We start from the raw sequence: 18,332 nt of genomic DNA, 5'->3' as shown, positions 1-18,332 counted from the left end.
TAATCAAATCTAAACTGTTGAAAAGTCCTATTTCTGCATTTAAAAATGTTCTTAGCATGGGTTCTTTTTGCTGTTGCTTGGTATTTCATATTAGTCTAACCCATTTGTTTAACCCACTTGTTAAATGGGTTATACTTAATATGTATATGCTTCTGAGACTTTTTGACATTTTATGTATGTCTTTCTTATCTAAAGCAAGTAGGAATCTGCTATTCTACTGTAATTTTTTCCCCAGAGCTATAATAAAAAGGCATCTTACCTTAAAGAATTCTATGTCAGTTGTTTGTAGATGACTGGGGACAGCCCAGTTCTTAATCTAAGCTACACCATTACTTTTACTCAGTACCAAGGCTACACTGACAGAGGCGGGGGCAGTGAGTTAATGGGGGACGCCCACCACGCCGGCTCCGTGCGCCCGGTTTTCTGGCTGACTTGGGTTTGGCAAAAATAAATATTTTTAGCGAGGTAGATACAGCAGTGTTTAGACAAAAGGCACAAAATTTCACTCCGCTGAGTATGTTAACAAATTTATAACAAGACACTCTGAAAATGCAAACACTTTCCTACACCAATCCTAAAGTGAAGTCTCCAATTTAATTTAATTGGGTTATTAAAATCAGATCAAGACCAGGTTGACTAAGAAAATGAATATTTTCACTAGGGCCAAGAAAAAGGAAGACATATTTTAAAACAAGAGTGCAGCCTGGGGTCAAGGAGGATCACTGGCTGGCCAGGGGCCAAGCAAGGGCTCCAGGTATCTGTGGAGCAAGAAAAAGAGGAAAAAGGAAGGCTAGAGGCCCAGTAAGGCAGAACACTTCACGCTCAAAGATCACGAATGTATTTGGCATATTAGTTACAATCATGTTTCTATAGCCAGATGGCAATTTGCCAAGTCTGTGTTCAAGTGACAATTATTTTAGAAGATGCCAACTTTCAGCTTCCGCCCCCTTCGGTCTACTCTTTATTGTCCAGACAACACCACGCCAGTATCACCAGCACATCCCACAGCTCCCGCTTCCATTCACTTCCAAGGCTGGAAGGAAAATGGAAGGAGAGCGTCCGGGCTGACGGTGCGCGTCCACGCCCTCTTCCTGCCCCTCCACAAGCGCCCGGCCCGCCTTTATAAATTATCAGTGCGCGCTGTTACAGGAAACAGTCCCCAGCAAATGCTGAGGGTCGTTGACATTATGACCCCAAATCCGAGCTAGGGCTAGGAGTCCTCATTTCCCACTCTTTCCCTCTTACTAAAAATTTTAAAAGCTAAATAACCCTCATAATTAGAGTCCTATTTAGTGACCTCAAGAGAAGCTTTAGCTGCTTTATGACATCTTCATAAAACTTTTCCAAACACTTAAAAAACATGTTCACTAAATATTTAATGGCATGTTTCCAAAAATATTGATGGTAACGAGCAGCTGAATTGGGTGCAGAACAAAAGCTTTTCAGCTCAAAGGTGGAGCCAAGTGTGATCTGTTGCCTACAGTTGGCTCCGCTTACACTGGGAGCCTCAGAGCTAAACCGCCAGTGGACTTTCTTTGCAGACTCTCCCTTCCGTTCTCCAGGGCTCACACAGAAGGCCTCTTTAGGTCTGAGGGCTTCGGTCTATTCATTCATTAACTCATTCATTCACTCACTCACACAGGCATCTGACAGCAGCAGCCTTGTCAATGGTAACTCTTGTTCCTACACGTTTAAAAATACTTATTTCCTATAAACCAAGGTGTTTTGGGCCAACCCTTAGGGATGTTCCAGTATAGGAAAAAGATCAACATCCTTTTGGCTAAATCAATCAATAAAAAGGTAGAGCTGTCGAGAGGGGGCTGGGGCACAGCTAACTAACGGGATGAGGGAAACCAGGCAAAAGCTGGGAAGGAGTCAGGCGGCCAGAGAGAAACGGCAAGTGAGGAGGTCAGAGCAGACCAACAGTCCTGATGGCTCCCGGAGCAGCCGTCTGGAGCTGAGGGGGCTTGAGGTCAAGTTTGTTTTATTTTGCTTTGTTTTTGTTAATTTAGGAGAAGTTTTCATCAAGCGAAACACACAGATCCAAGTGTATTTTCTGATCAGTTCTGACAGGTGCGTGCACCCGTCAGCCCACACCCCTAGCGAGGTGCACGGCTCTTCTGTCACCCCAGCGAGTGCCCTCGTTTCCAGCGTTCACAACTTTGTATCCCTACCGGTCATTTTTAAAATACTGAATGCCATGTTAATTTTAAAAAGAAAAGCACCTACATGATACAAGAATGAGTAACGCCCATTTTTCAGTGATCTCCTCAGTACAGAACAGAGTGGGAAGCGTAACACAAACCGTAAACGTTAAGCTGTCTTATTTATTACACTCTGTGATGTTAAAAAAAAATTAAAGAGAACATTTTAAGGAAAGTAACGTCTGATATACTAAATCATTTTACACCAGTTTAAAAAATTAATTTCTAAATCCTCAAAATCTGTACCACCTCTGTATCAGAGAAGCTAATAGAGGAAGTTTTTAAATTTAAAAAGTCATCATTTAAAAACCCCACGTAGCAGAGCTCATTAAAGTATTAGTAGAGATGGCAGTCTATCCCAGGGGTTTCCAGAAAGAAGTGCACATGCCGTGAGGACACACAAGGGGATGTCCTGGGGTGGGAAAAATGGTAACTTCTGTTACATTTATTTTTTATCTCCTCCTTTCAAAATGTCTAGCTTTTGCACGTGTTTTATAATGCACATTACACCGTATTTCAGAAGTACAGGTTTATTTATAGGTAGTAACTTATAAAAGTTTTAAGGATGTTTGTTTATTTAAAAAACATTCCACTGAAAGGAAAAATTGGCAACGTTTGAAAACGGCTTTTCTAGCTGACCAGCTGGGGCGCGTCAGCGCGGGGAGCGCGTGCGCACACACACCTGCGGGCGTCAGAGAAAGTACCTTAAGCAAAGACTGCTTCTGACTTTCCCGCTTCTTCTCTTCCTCTTTTTTGGCCACAACAGATGCCATACGCCTTTCTTCTTCCTAAAAGAAAAAATTTTAGAAGCATTACAATCTTTTTTATGCTAAATACCTTTGGTTCAACAAGCCTGATTTCCTTTGCCTGTCAGCATGCTACTTGCTACCGAAAAATACTCTGCCAAAATAAAAGTCAGTGTGTCCCTCTTTATCTTCTTCCTCCTTCCTAATTCTAAAAGACCTGTGCCTCCTTCACTCTGCTCCCACTCCTGGCGTGAGGTGGCCCTGACTGAAATGAGGAAGAAGAAAGGATGAGGGGAGAAGGAAGGTGGGGAGCAGGGGCGCCTTCTCTTTATACTGGCCTCCGCGTGGAGAGACGCAGCAAGCGTTCTATCACCAAGATTAAAAAGGGCAAAGCTTATGCTTCTAGCATTTTTATTTAATTGATGGTTGCAAATCAGAGCTTTTTAAAAGACGAAGCAACTGTGGAAGTTCTCAAAAACTCTCCATTGATATTAATTTTTCTTCATTAATATCATAATTTTTTCTGAGTTTTTAAGCTGATCTGGTGAGTCTAATCTCTTCCACTCTAAAAACCATGAAATAACATTACAGACAGTTTCAAAAAAAATTTTTAAATGCCATAATCCCAACACCCTCACTCAAATCTTATCATTTATGTATCACCTTATGATACCCACTATGAGCAAACTTTTTAATGTTGCAATCTGGATCGTGTTTTTCCCCCCTGTGAAGATTGGTAAAATTTAATATTGTAAATTATAACCATGTAACTTTTAATTTTTATTATCAAAAGATTTGTAGGCATTAAAAATGATGTCACAATTTGAGAAAACAATTTCTTCATAAAAGATAAGCCTGAAAGTACTTCAGAGATAGAAAACTACGAAAAGCAACTCAGTACATTTGAAGGAGAACTTTTCAAGAAATAAAAAACTACAAACACTGAAATTAAAAACTCAGTGGAGGTGGGGGTGAAGAGCAGATTTTACACAGCTGTAAAAGAGGTCGCAAGACATTTTCCTGTGCGCACTCAGCCCGCCCCCTACTTGCCCACCACAGCACTCAGCCTGTTTCATTGAAATTCTCTCTGGTACCGTGTCTCCCCTCTCTTGCAAACAGCTGCACAAAGGTACAGACCATGTCAGCTCCCCAGCACACAGTAGATATTCAATTCAAAGAATGAATTATTCAATGTACGTCTTTGTGTATCTGTTTGATAATTTCCTAAAACTGAACTACTAAATCAAATGGTAACATATTTCTGGGGCTTTTGATATGTTTGCAAATTGCCCTCCATAAATGTAGTGCTGATTTATACTTCTACCAGAAGTTAACATTTGATTTAAAACATGATGGATGGTCACAAGAGCTGTTTGCCAAATACTCCTGTGTCTTCCCACAACCCGGCCACACTGTGAGAGAGCTCTTCCCGCCCCCTGAAGTTAGGTGTGGCAAGTTAGGTGTGGCCATATGACTTGCTTTGGCCAACGTCGTATGAACGAACATGACGTGTGTTTACTCCTAGGTGGAGGCATTCAAAGACAGTATATGATTCAGCTATTCTCTCTCAGCTCTGCTACAGAACCTGCAGAGCTCCACATGGCGGCTACTTTGAAGGCCTTGGTCCTGGAATGAGTAAAGTTCCCAGACCACATACAATGGGCAGACCAACCGTGGGCGCATGAAATAAACTGCGCTGCTTTAATGCACTGAGGTTAGAGGAGCTGTTGCTGTAACATGATCTAGCCTATCCTGATCAGTACATGTTACATTAGGATTAAGGAAGGTCGAAGAGGCCGTGGAGGTGTATTCCAGGGGGTGAGCCATTATAAATACTTCTGAAAACAAAGATCTAAAGAAGTAAATAAAACATGCACAAAAATAAACCACCATAGAGTTAAAAAGGAAACCAGAAATGCATCCACAGGGAGACTAGTCTTAGAAATGAGGAAATGGGTGCTCTGAGAATTCAGAATCAGGACCAGAAGCCATGTCTGAACAAGAAACGGAGTTTGTATTTTTTACAATAAGGATATATTTAAATGTGTTTTACTGATTTTAGAGAGATGAAAAGGGTGAGGTCAAAACTCAGTAGTAATCTGCCATATGATTTACTTGTTTTAAAGGGAATAGAAATTTCATGTGATTTTTGGTGAATTAAGTGTCTTTTACAATACAGAAAACAGTTATTCTTAATGTTTAAAGGCTGACTAATGAAGAGAAATAAACTAAATAACAAATTCAGAGCCCTGATTTCTAGCTTCATAAAATAGCTTGATTAACAATCATATTAAACTCTTCTATTCAGCAAATGCTGATTTAGTACCTATTAAGTATAACCTGTTTCAGAACAAACCTCTTAAAAGAGCAAAATATACTGATGTCCAATTACTGACTCATCTATGAAATGTGAACTAGAAACAGATCGGTTATTCAAAGAGCCAGTTTCACACAGTACTGGAAAGTGCATGGATAACGCACTGTGCATACTTAAGAGATGATTTCATCAAGTTTTCAAAAAGAACTTGAGCTTCTATTAAAAACAGTAGAACTTTAACAGGAAAGCTAAACCTAGGAAAACCGGGTATAAGCCAAATCAACTCAAACACTGAGTGTTTTTAAAAAATTTATACACCTGGTAATTATTCAGCCCAAATAATTACGGAGCATCTAAACTTAGAAACAAAAATAGACCTCTAATTGTAAAGATAAGCTATAAACCTGTGGGTAAGAAGGAAAAATACTGTAAAATTCTGGCATCTTCATGATAATAGTCCAATTTCTGGGACAAAAGCCATATCCTTTATGTAGCAAAAGAAAGGGATCTATCTGGGACTAAAAATACACGTGCACTTTTTTCCTTATTTCAGTTCGTCACGAAGACCCAATATGGAAACGATTTCATATTAATTAAGAAGCACAGTGATTTAATAGGCATTATACTCTGTCAGATTATTAAAGCTCTAAAACGATGCAAATATTATATGAGAAGATGTTTTGCTCCAAAGTAAATAATAGCAGCCCTAATACAGGCAGCAACTTCCTCTGTGGAATTTTAACAAGTGGCAACGTGGGTTTTCACCCAGAGACTTCAGAACAGACAGTTACAAAGACACTGCCCTCCTTGACTACTTAAAAATCACAGAGATTTGTCTAGAAGAGGATGGCCCATATTTTTCAAACAATTTTTTTTTACAGAGAAAACTAATTTTTCCAGGGTTGTAGTTACCGGCAGAGTGAAGAAGAGCAGCCGCGCCCCCTGCCTCCGCCTGGCCCAGGAGCAGTACTGCACTGCAGACCAGGCCGGGGGACACTGCCAGGACACCTGCAACGCTTACACTGGCTTACGGTAAGAAAAGTTTCTTTTGTTTGTTTGTTTGTTTTTGTTTTTTAGAAGGGGGAGGTAATCAGGTTTTATTTATTTATTTTTTTAATGAAGATACTGGGGATTGAACCCAGAACCTCATGCATGCTAGACATGCACTCCACCACTTGAGCTGTACCCTCCCCCCGAAAGGTTTGTTTCTTGATCCCGTAAGACCACCACAACTGTCCCCACGCAGTGGCGACGCACTCCTGGTGCCGGGGCCTGACGGCACCTTCAGCTCAGCGCGGGCTTCTCCAGTGAGCACCACGTGGGAGGAGAGCACGGAGGAGCGCGCACTGGCTTTTAAATGCTTGTCTCTGAAAACTATATACATTCCATTTGCTCACGTTTCATCGGCCAAAGCAAGTTGCACAGCCACACCCAACTCCAAGGAGGGGAGGCACCAGCTTTCCATCTGTCAGGAGGAGGAGGAGAACCAGCAGGCAACGGCTCCCGTGGCAGGAGACGTGCCTCCGTCCGACAGGCTTCCCCACCTCCAGAGAGCGAACTGTAAACAAGTTCATGTGACGCCAACTAAATGTGCGTTCGAGGTGAAAACTTTAGGCACCACGTCACTTCAGAACTGTGAGAACAGCACCTGCTTTCACAAAATACTGCCTTGGAAATAAAAAGTTCTGGGAGGCAGGATTTTCTATGCAACTGTCCTCGTTCTAGACCCTCAAAATGCATCTATTCTCTCCTTTTCTGGACAGCTGTAAGCATACCTGAAGACTACTACATTATCTTCCTTATGTCTTCTCCTCTGTCAACGCATCGTGCCAGGTTCTCTGGAAATTCTCCAGTTTGCTATCACCCCTCTAAAACTAACAGTTCCGGTGTAATTCAACAGTTAGAGAAAAAAAGGGGGCTATTGTCCATTTTTCTAAATTCTCTATTTCTATAAATGAATATTGGTTTAAAAATCATATTAACTTCTAACAATCATATCTTATAATTAACTCAGTTTAAACTTATCAATTCCAATGCAGGTCTTTTTCACATATGCTAATTCTCGTTTCCCAAAACCCTGCATTTGGCTGAGAATTATTGTTTGTTTTTATGAAGTAAAGTCTAGAATTTCCAATGTATCAATTTTTTTTATCTTGCTAAATTCTGCTTATTTTTGTAGACTAGAAGTTAGCAAACTTTTTCTGTAAAGGGCCAGATAGTAAATATTTTAAGCTTTGTGATCCACATAAAATGTCTCTCAAGCATTTTTCTTTTTCTTTTTTCACAATGCTTCAGCAAATCTAAAACCCATCCTTAGCTTAAGGGCTGTAAAAAAACAAAAACAAACAAACAAAAAACCCCCAGCCGTGGGCTGGCTCTGGCCCACGGGCTGTAGTTTGCCCAACTTTGCTCTAGATTGTTGAGCTATTTTTGGATCCTAATTTGATCAACCAACATACCAGAGTCTCTAACTTCTCCAGTTTGTCATTCACATATTTTATCAGAATAATATAAATGTTCTCAACTAGTCAATATTCAAAAATGTTGAACAGAACAAGCCTAAGGAAGAGCCTCAGGGCACGCCAGGACAGCTGTCTCTCCAGGCTGGCGTCAGCCCGTCACTCGTGTTCTGCAGGGACACCTGAACCACAAAGCCATTCAACCATGCTGTCACAGCGTACTCAAAGTGCTGTCATAAAGACTTTGTGGAATGCTTTGCCTGAATACCAAGACACTGTCCCCCGCAGCACTTCTCTGAGGGGTCTCTTCATAGTATCCAGGACGGTCACCTAGTTCTGTCCGGCACAAACTGTGTGTAGTGAACTCATGCCGCCTCCTAGGGGTCGGTTCCTCCAGGACTCACAACCCGCCTTCTGACACCTCAGTTTAGCTTTCTTTCCTGCAAGTTTGCTGTCACCACTTGTGGACTCTGGATTCTTTCCTTTCAGGATAAAAAGACAGATTAGTCCATCTTACCTTTCAGCTACTCTGCTATTCCACACTGCTTCTCAGACAGAATTGGCAGGTGCCTAGCAGTTTATTCACTCCATTTATTCCTTGTTCTGGATCAAAGACTGACACATTCCTGCCCACAGGCCAAATCCAGCGTGCCACCTGTTTTTGTAGATAAGGTTTTACTGGAACAGGGCTATGCTCATTCATTTACGTACCGTCCACGACCGCTTTCAGGTTACAATTAGAGGTGAGCAGTTTTCACCAGAGCCCGCGTAAGCCCCAAAGCCCGGTGTGCTTACTGTCAGCCCCTGCTCTAAACGGGTCTAATTCAAGCTTTTCATTCACCTATCCTAGGCTTTACTTTCATCTTACTAATATTTATTTCCACTCTTTACTAACTATAAGCCATTCCTCCTAACAGAGATAACAAAAGCAAAACAGGAACTGAGGCCAATAACTCACATTATCTCCCAACATCCTGCTACCTCCTGCCGCTCCTCTGGACCAGACCCCCAGAGCTCCTACCCCGGCTAATCGCCCTGCCTGGCCTCCCCACTCGTCCTCTGCACTACTGCTCACACAGACAACCCTCCCAACAGGCAGATCCCACTTAACCAGGAAACCCTTCAAGGGTTTCCTATCACGTTCAGGACAAAACTCTAAACTTGTTCTTATGGCATAAATGCCCTCCGCGACCCCGCCCTCGCCAGGCAGCATCCTCCCGCTCGTGCCCTCCTCCCCCTGCCCTCGGTGCGCAGCCGCACTTCCCACGGCGCTCGGCGTTCCTCGCGCCTGCACCTCCCTGGGCATCGTCCACGCATACATCCTCCTCCTCCTGTGCTGCTCTGCAGGCTCAAGTCTTTCCTCCTTGGGAGCTTTCCCTGCTTCTCCAGCAGACACAGGAGTGCTCTGCTCCTTGACAGCATCATGGGTGTGTGTGTGTGTGTGTGTGTGTGTGTGTTTGTGTGTGTGTGTGGTGTGTATGTACTAATCTAGAGATGGATCGTATCTAACTAGCTGGTCACCTTGCATCGTACTCCACCTGCATGCCTGCACTCAGGAATCTTCTCACGGTGTCTCTAGGTCAAAAGAAATATGTTACAGCTCTGTTTACTAAGCAGTTAGTAAACAATTTAGTAAGTATTCATGTTTTAGCAACTTAGCAGCCATCTGAAAAAGCAATAATACGCGTAAATTAAAGAAAAAATCCCATCCTTAAATAACCACAATTACCGATGAACTGCGTGCACGTGCAGAGCATCACCCAACTTCTCACACATTAGAACTAGCCTGGACCCGGCCGTCCACCCTCACTGCTTGCTCTGTCCTGATTTTGGCATGGTGTTTGTTTTTATTACAATCACCACTGAAAGCTCAGCTTTGCCAGAATATGATGCCATAGAGAGAAATGCACTGTGACCTAATGTTGAAATGGAAAATTACCTTAAGCTGGTAATTTTCTGTGTCTCACAGAGCTCAAATATCACTGTGTTTAGCTTGGAAATTATAAACATTCTACAGGGCCCCTGTGAGTTCAGCATCCTTGGCACAGTTTGGGAACCACAGCCCAAGGGCATGGAAGTTCATTAAATATTTGTGTGATCCACCCCAGCTAGAATGTTCCTATGGTAAATTATATAAAAATTTAATCAAGATGTCATTCTTAAAGAGAAAAAATAGCTCCAGACCCAGCATTAGCAAACTTCCAGCCAGACGGCAAATCTTCTAGGGCTGCAGGCCACACGTTTCTTCAGTAACTACTCAGCTGTGCCATCGCAGCATCAAAGCAAGTGTAGGTAATTCATCAATGAGTGAACGTGACTGTGCTCCAGGGCAACTTTATTTACAAAAATAGGTGGCCCACTCATGGGCTATTGTTTGCCAGACCTGTTAATTAATAAAACATCTTTTAAAAAGTCAGTAAAAAGGTATAAATAAAAGGTGAGACTAAATACCATGAGTCCATACTGATATGAGTAAGTTAATAAATTGAATTTTTTATGAGGAATGGGATTACAAAGGCGTGATATTATGATTTATTATAAGAAATACGTCTTTGGTCTTCATCCCAGTTTCTGGTTCACAGTTCCCAAAACCCTAGGAATTTCCCAAATGTGAGGAGTGATAAAGGTGTCTTTTGTTTTGTTAATGAGATGACTTCTGGACCCCACCTAAGAGTGGAGGCAGGTTGCCAGGAGAACCAACCAGGCAATTAGAGGGCTGGAACTTTCCATCCCACCCACAGACCTCCAGGAAGGGGAGACAAGGTGGAGGCTGAATCAACTGCCAAGTCGCTGATGATACATAATCAGCCATGACTATTTAATGAAGCCTCCATAAAAGCCCAGAAGGACAGGGTTCAGAAGCTTTGGGGCTGGTGAGACCTGGAGGTCTGGGGAGAGGGACACGCTCTGAGGGCGCGGAAGCTCCGTGTCCCTTCCCACATGCCCGCCCCACGCGGCTCCTCCCCCTGGGCGTTTCTGACTTCCGTCTTTTCACAGTGAGCTGGTGGCCTAGTAAGTGGAACGTTTCTCTTAGTTCTGTGAGCCGCTCTAGCGAATAGCTCAGACCTGAGGACGGGGGTACGGGACCCTCTGGTTTACAGCCAGTGGGTCAGAAGCACAGGTAACAGTCTTGTCACCAGCATCTTGGGCGGAGGAGGGAGCGTGCATGCAGTCCCACGGGACTGAGCCCTCAGCCTGTGACATCTGATGGTACGTCTGGATAGACAGGGCCAGAACTGAACTGAAGTCTTGGACACCGAGCCAAAGTGAAGAACATCAGTGAAGAGACAAATACAAATTAAACACCACCTGCCAGCAGGCAAGGGGGGAGTACGCAAAATCACTTCTGTGATGTTTACGCCAAAAATCTATAACCAAAAATTGTCAGGAAACATCAAATAAAACCTGAATTTAGGGTCATTCTACAAAATAACTGACTTGTAATCTTCATAAATGTCAAAGTCATGAAAGTCAAGGAAAGACTGAGGAACTGCTCCAGAAAAATGGTGACAGAGACATGACAACAAAATACACCTCCTCTTTGCAACATCTAATTCCAAACTGGACCACGTGGCTCCACAGAATACTGCTGATGTGACCAGTAAAACGTGACCGTGGTGTGAGAATCAGACACTAGCAATTACTCAGCATTTATTTCCTGATTTTGTTGGCTCTCTTGTGCTTACATGGGAGAATGTCTTTGCTTGCAGGAAATACACACTGATGTGTTCAGGCTGGCTGAGGAATTGAGTCAGAAGCTTACTCTCAAATGGTTCAAGAAAAACAAGTTCTTTGTACTTACAGCTTTCCTCTAATTTTGATATTATTTCCATTTAAAAAAATTTAATTTCTAAAATTAAACAGTGAGGAGCAGACGCGCAAGGTCGGCCACTGTACACACGTCAGAACAGCAGGCCCTGCTCCACCCCAGCCCATCTCCTCACGTCCTGGCCAGGCAGGCGCCCAAGGGCAGGCACCGCACGCGGCACGCACCTCCTTACATGAGGCCCGCGCACAGGCCGGGCGCACTGAGCCAGCAAGCCTCGGCTGAACCTGACTGCGCGCCCAGCCTCGGGCGAGCCAGAAAAGGAAGGGAGGAAGCCGTGTGGTGCGTCCTCCCCTGCCGCCCGGAGGAAGAACGGCTCCCGCCCTCACAGACGACGTCCTGAGGTGGCAGACAAGGCTGGCGTACAAGGTAACTGCGCGCTTTGTGACTGACTGTACTTCAGTAAATAAAATTCACTACGGGAAGCATAATTAAGTACTATTTTATATAAATGGGTTCCTGTTCGTCACAACCCCATCCGGAAGAGCAATTAGAAGAACCACAGATGCCTCAGTGAGACAGCTGTGGAGATGAGGGTAAACATATGAGACACAGTGGACGGTGCAGGTCTGAGCAAACTGGAAGGACAGAGAACCTCATCTCCATGAACAGAGACAGGCGGAACCTGAGAGGCCTCCTGGGACTTACGGATCCCGCCACACCTTGCCCATCCGCTGGCCACCTTAGATGTCCACAATACTGCTGAGGAAGAACTGTGAGCGGCACACACTGTGACATTAGTGTACAGGCAGTGAGCCGACTGGCAGCTGAACAAACCTAGCTGACCACTCAGGATCCACATCAAAATTAGCAGAGTCTAGAAGTGAGAAAACAGATGGAAGTTTAGGACATTTTTCTAGGTCAGAGATGATCAAACTGAGATTACTAACAGATATTTTCTTTGATGGTAAGTATTCAAATAAATCTGGGGTGCAATGAAACAAATTTTGGCAAGTGTCTTTATCACAGAACTTTCTAGAGCCTGCAGTATGCTTACGTACATGGTACAGTTAAGAGGAGGGGTACTGTGTGCAGCATTTCACTTAGATCAGGAGCCACATGGAAACGTCTAGTGTCTCCCATGGAGACACAATGAACAGAGACGAGACGCCCCGCTGAGCGGGAGCGCGTCAAGCCCAGCGCAACAGGCCGCACCGCTTCCGGGAGCCTCAGCCCGTCCTGCGGCTTAGCACTTCGTTCTACCTTGACAGCAACCCTGTGACACGACACGACCACAATCCCCATTTTACTCTGAGGAAAAGAGGACAGAAAGATTAAGTAAACCGCCAAAGGGCACGCAGCCGGAAAGCGGCCAGGCCAGCACTCAGGCTTGCAGGCCAGCTCCAGCACCCTCGTCCTTAACCGCCACGCTGCGCAACTCACCGGTGAAATTCTTACTCATCTCCTCCAAAGTAAATAGTTGGATATTAAGCAAGAGTGAAAAATAAGCATGAGGATTAGTTTAAACAGAAGGCTAGGTCTACTCAGTGAAAGCGGGAATAGGGGACAGGAGGTAAAAGGCTCACCGTTATGCTTGAGAAGTACATAGTCGTGATGATCCACAGTGCTTCAAAGGTGAGAAGCATTTCAAGCAAAGCGCGCGCAGCCCAGCTCCCCACCCACCCAGCGGAGCACTGTGGCGAGCACTCTGGGGGACCCTCACCCACCGTGACCCTCTTCATATCCAGCTGGCGCAGCTGCATCATATTCTGAAGGACAGTGTGTTTGTACCATGACTCTTGAGCTATTGGGTTGCCATCAAAGGTGATGTCAGAGAGGGAAGTAGAGTCAGCAAGGCAGCAAACACTCTCGAAACTGCAGGGGAGACAGAAACCAGCGGGTTACCGGGGACCCTCAACAGTGCTTTCCTTAGTTTCAGACACGTTATTTTTTAGAACAGGTTTAGATTTACAGAAAAACTGAGACCAGTACAGAGTCCTCATACACTCCGCACCCAGTTTCCCTGGTGTTAACACCCTGTGTTAGCACAGCACACGTTTTACAATGAATGAAATAGCATCGATCATCCTTGTTAACTCAAGTCCATATTTTACCCAGATTTCCTTAGTTTTTACCGAATGTCCTTTTCTGTTCCAGGATCCCATCCGGGACACCAGATCACATTTAGCTGTCGTGTCTCCTTAGGCTCCTCCTGTGGCTGTGGCGTTTTCTTAGACTTTCTCTGTGTGTGACAGCCTGGACAGCTTTGAGGAGCCCTGACCCCTTATTCTGCAGGCTGCTCCTCTGCTGGAATCTGCCTGATGCTTCTTCATGATTAGACTGGGGTCACAGTGCTTATTATTACTAACATGCCTGTCACTCTTCATGCCAACACTGGTCACCTGTTCTTCAGGTTTCTCTGATGTAAAGTTACTCTCCCCTCCCCTCCTTTCCACACTGAGTTCTCTGGAAGGAAGTCACCACGTGCAGCCCACACTCAGTCAGTGGGAAGTTCAGTTTCCGCTCGTTGAGAGCAGAGGATCTATATCAATTATCTGGAATTCTCTTCCCAAGAAGTTTGCCTCTTTTCCCTGTTTGTCGATTCACGGACACTCTACTTTGTACTTTGGGTTATGATCCGGCACCATGTTACTTATCCTGTTCAGGTGGCTCCAGCTCTGGTCATCGGAAGCTCCTTCGGCTGGCTCCAGTTTCTAACGTTGAAATGAATATTTGAAAGATGCTTCTCTCCTTCCCTCACAGTTGTTTGCATAAAGTGAGAATCAAGTAAAATGCTTCTGATAATTTAAACCCTGAAATACAAGGTGAGCTTTTATTTCTTCCACACTGTTAAGTGAACTAACTCATCACCTGCCCTTCACGAGTCCGGTTCCCCGTGTATATTTCACAACTGTTCAATGCCGTCGTGAACCAACCTCTTACCTAGAAACTGATGACTGAGAAGGGGAACTGCGAAGGGCCCTCAAGGGATTTTAAGCAAGGTGGGCGGCTAATGTGATTAGAATAATCATAACTTAGAGATATTATAGAAAGTACAAGGGGGAAAAAGGAGTTAAGAGCAAAACGCCAGTTCCAGAGCAGACTGCAGTAAGCAGCAGTGGTGCAGAGTGAGGGCCGAGCACATCAAAGGGAAGGTGGTGGCCGTGAGTGTGAGCAGCGGGGAGCGGGCTCTGCAGAAACCAGAGCAGCAGTCAGGCTTGTCTCCTGTTAGTGACTGCGGTGGCGGCTACAAGAACGTACACATCACATCAACAAAAGAAAGGACAAAAACCACATGATCATCTCAATCGATGCAGAAAAAGCATTTGATAAAATTCAACACCCATTTATGATAAAAACTCTCGCCAAAGTAGGTATAGAGGGAACATATCTCAACATAATAAAAGCTGTATATGACAAACCTACAGCCAGCATAGTACTCAACGGTGAAAAACTCAAAAGCTTCCCACTAAGATCTGGGACAAGACAAGTCTGCCCACTATCACCACTCCTATTAAACATAGTCCTGGAAGTCCTAGCCACAGCAGTCAGGCAAGAGAAAGAAATAAAAGGGATCCAAATTGGAAAAGAAGAGGTAAAAGTGTCATTATATGCTGATGACATGTTACTATATATAGAAAACCCTAAAAGGTCCACACAAAAGCTACTAGAGCTGATCGAAGAATTCAGCAAGGTAGCAGGTTACAAAATTAACGTTCAAAAATCAGTTGCATTTCTTTACACTAACGATAAATCAACAGAAAAATAAAGTAAAGAAACAATCCTCTTTAAAATAGCACCCAAAGTAATAAAATATCTGGGAATAAATCTAACCAAGGAGGTGAAAGAATTATACACAGAAAACTATAAACCACTGATGAAGGAAATGAAAGAAGACGTCAAAAAATGGAAAGATATTCCATGCTCTTGGATTGGAAGAATCAATATTGTTAAAATGGTCACACTGCCCAAGGCAATCTACAGATTTAATGCAATCCCTATCCAATTACCCAGGACATATTTCACAGAACTAGAAAAAATCATAATAAAATTCATATGGAACCATCAAAGACCTAGAATTGCCAAAGCATTACTGAAGAGAAAGAAAGAGGCTGGAGGAATAACTCTCCCAGACTTCAGACAATACTATAGAGCTACAGTCATCAAGACAGCATGGTATTGGTACCAAAACAGACATATAGACCAGTGGAACAGAATAGAGAGCCCAGAAATGAACCCACAAACTTTTGGTCAACTCATCTTCGACAAAGGAGGCAAGAATATACGATGGAATAAAGACAGTCTCTTCAGCAAATGGTGTTGGGAAACCTGGACAGCAGCATGTAAAACAATGAAGCTAGAACACTCCCTTACACCATATACAAAAATCAACTCAAAATGGATCAAAGACTTAAACATAAGACAAGATACAATAAACTTCCTAGAGGAAAACATAGGCAAAACATTATCTGACATACATTTCAAAAATTTTCTCCTAGAAGAAATAAAAGCAAGAATAAACAAATGGGACCTAATGAAACTTACAAGCTTCTGCACAGCAAAGGAAACCAGAAGTAAAACAAGAAGAAAACCTACGGAATGGAAGAAAATTTTTGCAAGTGAAACCGACAAAGGCTTGATCTCCAGAATATATAAGCAGCTCATACGACTCAATAAGAAAAAAATAAACAACCCAATCCAAAAATGGGCAGAAGACCTAAACAAGCAATTTTCCAAGGAAGACATACAAATGATCAAAAAGCACATGAAAAAATGCTCAATATCACTAATTATCAGAGAAATGCAAATCAAAACTACAATGAGGTATCACCTCACACCAGTCAGAATGGCCATCATTCAAAAATCCACAAATGACAAATGCTGGAGAGGCTGTGGAGAAAGGGGAACCCTCCTACACTGCTGGTGGGAATGCAGTTTGGTGCAGCCACTATGGAAAACAGTGTGGTGATTCCTCAAAAGACTAGGAATAGACTTACCATATGACCCAGGAATCCCACTCCTGGGCTTGTATCCAGAAGGAAATCTACTTCAGGATGACACCTGCATCCCAATGTTCATAGCAGCACTGTTTACAATAGCCAAAACATGGAAACAGCCTAAATGTCCATCAACAGGTGACTGGATAAAGAAGATGTGGTAAATTTATACAATGGAATACTACTCAGCCATAAAAACCGACAACATAATGCCATTTGCAGCAACATGGATGCTCCTGGAGAATGTCATTCTAAGTGAAGCAAGCCAGAAAGAGAAAGAAAAATACCATATGAGATCGCTCATATGTGGAATCTAAAAACAAAAACAAAAACAAAAACAAAAACAAACAAACAAAAACAAAGCGTAAATACAGAACAGAAATAGACTCACAGACAGAGAATACAGACTTGTGGTTACCAGGCGGGTGGAGGGTGGGAAGGGATAGACTGGGATTTCAAAATTGTAGAATAGATAAACGAGATTACACTGTATATCACAGGGAAATATACACAAAATGTTATGATAACTCACAGAGAAAAAAATGCGACAATGAGTGTGTATATGTCCATGAATGACTGAAAAATTGTGCTGAACACTGGAATTTGACACAACATTGTAAAATGATTATAAATCAATAAAAAATGTTAAAAAAAAAAAAAAAGAACGTACACGTTGTCAAGATTCGGTGAGCTCTACACTTAAAATTGGGTGCCTTGTGTTACATGCAAGTTATATCTCAAATCGGTTTACAAAGAAATTTGAAATACAAAAAAATACATATTTGCAGATCACCTTTCCACCTACCAGCTCACCTTTACCAGGAACAGGAACACGACGCGATGCTGTTGGCCAGGGGCTGTTAGGACATGTTTCCAAAAGGCTTTCATTAAGTCCTCCCCCGGCTCGCACAGAACAGGGCGACTACCTTCAGCCGTGAGACCCTAGCCAAGGGGAGGAGCAGAGGCAGCAGCACCCTTCCATGGTGAGGAGCGCTTCTCTTCAACGGCCCAGCGTCTCTGAACAAAATTAAACTGTAAACTGTGAACTGCTATGACCCTGACACCTGCTCTCTGTCGCCAGGCAAGCAGATGCACGGAGAAAGTGGACGCACGCCCAGAGCACAGAGAAGCGGGGAGACGGCACTCAGAGCAGGCGTGCTCCAGCCCTGCTGCTCGTCACTGTCGATTTCCCAGCTGGACTGCAGAGCGTCTACGGCTTGTTTTAAGAGCAGGTATAATTTTAAACTAAAATGACTGCCACCGACCCCAGCTCTACCTCTCCAGTGCTCCTCTGGAGAACGGAATTCGTCTAATAATCTCTTAAGGGCTGGTGTCAGACACAAAACTCAACGGTATCTTCACTGACTTTGAAAACTTGAAAGCATGTTAGTGAACTCAGAAGAAAACAGGACGCCCGTGAACGCAGCCGTCGTGCAGTGCTCTGGAAACCCAGGAGACCTGGTGGTGCTCAGCTGGTCCATGTCTGTAGTTCAAGCACGACAACCAGAGGCAGCAGGGATGGGAAAATCACTGCAGCCCATAGCAGGCACTTTCCCGGCAGCCCTCCCAGGTGAGCTGCCAGCACCGACACCCAGACTGAAGGCTTTATGCTTTGAATAGTTTTACTAAAGTAAAAATAGATCCGTGTTTGATCCAGAAGATTCCTCACAATGTTTCACTTTCATCTGCAAGGCATTTGACCAATAAACATGCCAGACATTCCCAGAAACACAGTTATTAAGGTGCATATGATTTTAAAAACATTCTCCAATCAAATAAAACAAGACTCCTTAAGTACACATACAGGCTAATGAAGGGTCACATCCCACCCAAACAAAAGAAA

At 43.5% G+C, this 18,332-nt stretch overlaps 1 protein-coding gene across 2 annotated transcripts in view; it reads right to left on the bottom strand.

The window, feature by feature from the left end:
* Window positions 1–18,332, bottom strand: part of LRRC49 (leucine rich repeat containing 49) — a 129,388-nt gene that overhangs the window by 56,609 nt on the left and 54,447 nt on the right. For both annotated transcript variants that reach the window (XM_014557004.2, XM_006182010.3), the window contains 2 exons: window positions 13,220–13,367; window positions 2,909–2,992 (listed from right to left, as the gene is read on the bottom strand). In XM_014557004.2, coding sequence (XP_014412490.2) covers window positions 2,909–2,992; window positions 13,220–13,367 — 232 coding nt within the window. The remainder of the gene's footprint in view (window positions 1–2,908; window positions 2,993–13,219; window positions 13,368–18,332) is intronic.

Source organism: Camelus ferus, chromosome 27 (assembly GCF_009834535.1).
Source record: "Camelus ferus isolate YT-003-E chromosome 27, BCGSAC_Cfer_1.0, whole genome shotgun sequence".
NCBI lineage: Eukaryota > Metazoa > Chordata > Mammalia > Artiodactyla > Camelidae > Camelus > Camelus ferus.
The sequence above is the reverse complement of the archived record's forward strand: the minus strand, read 5'-3'. Positions and strand labels throughout refer to the sequence as shown.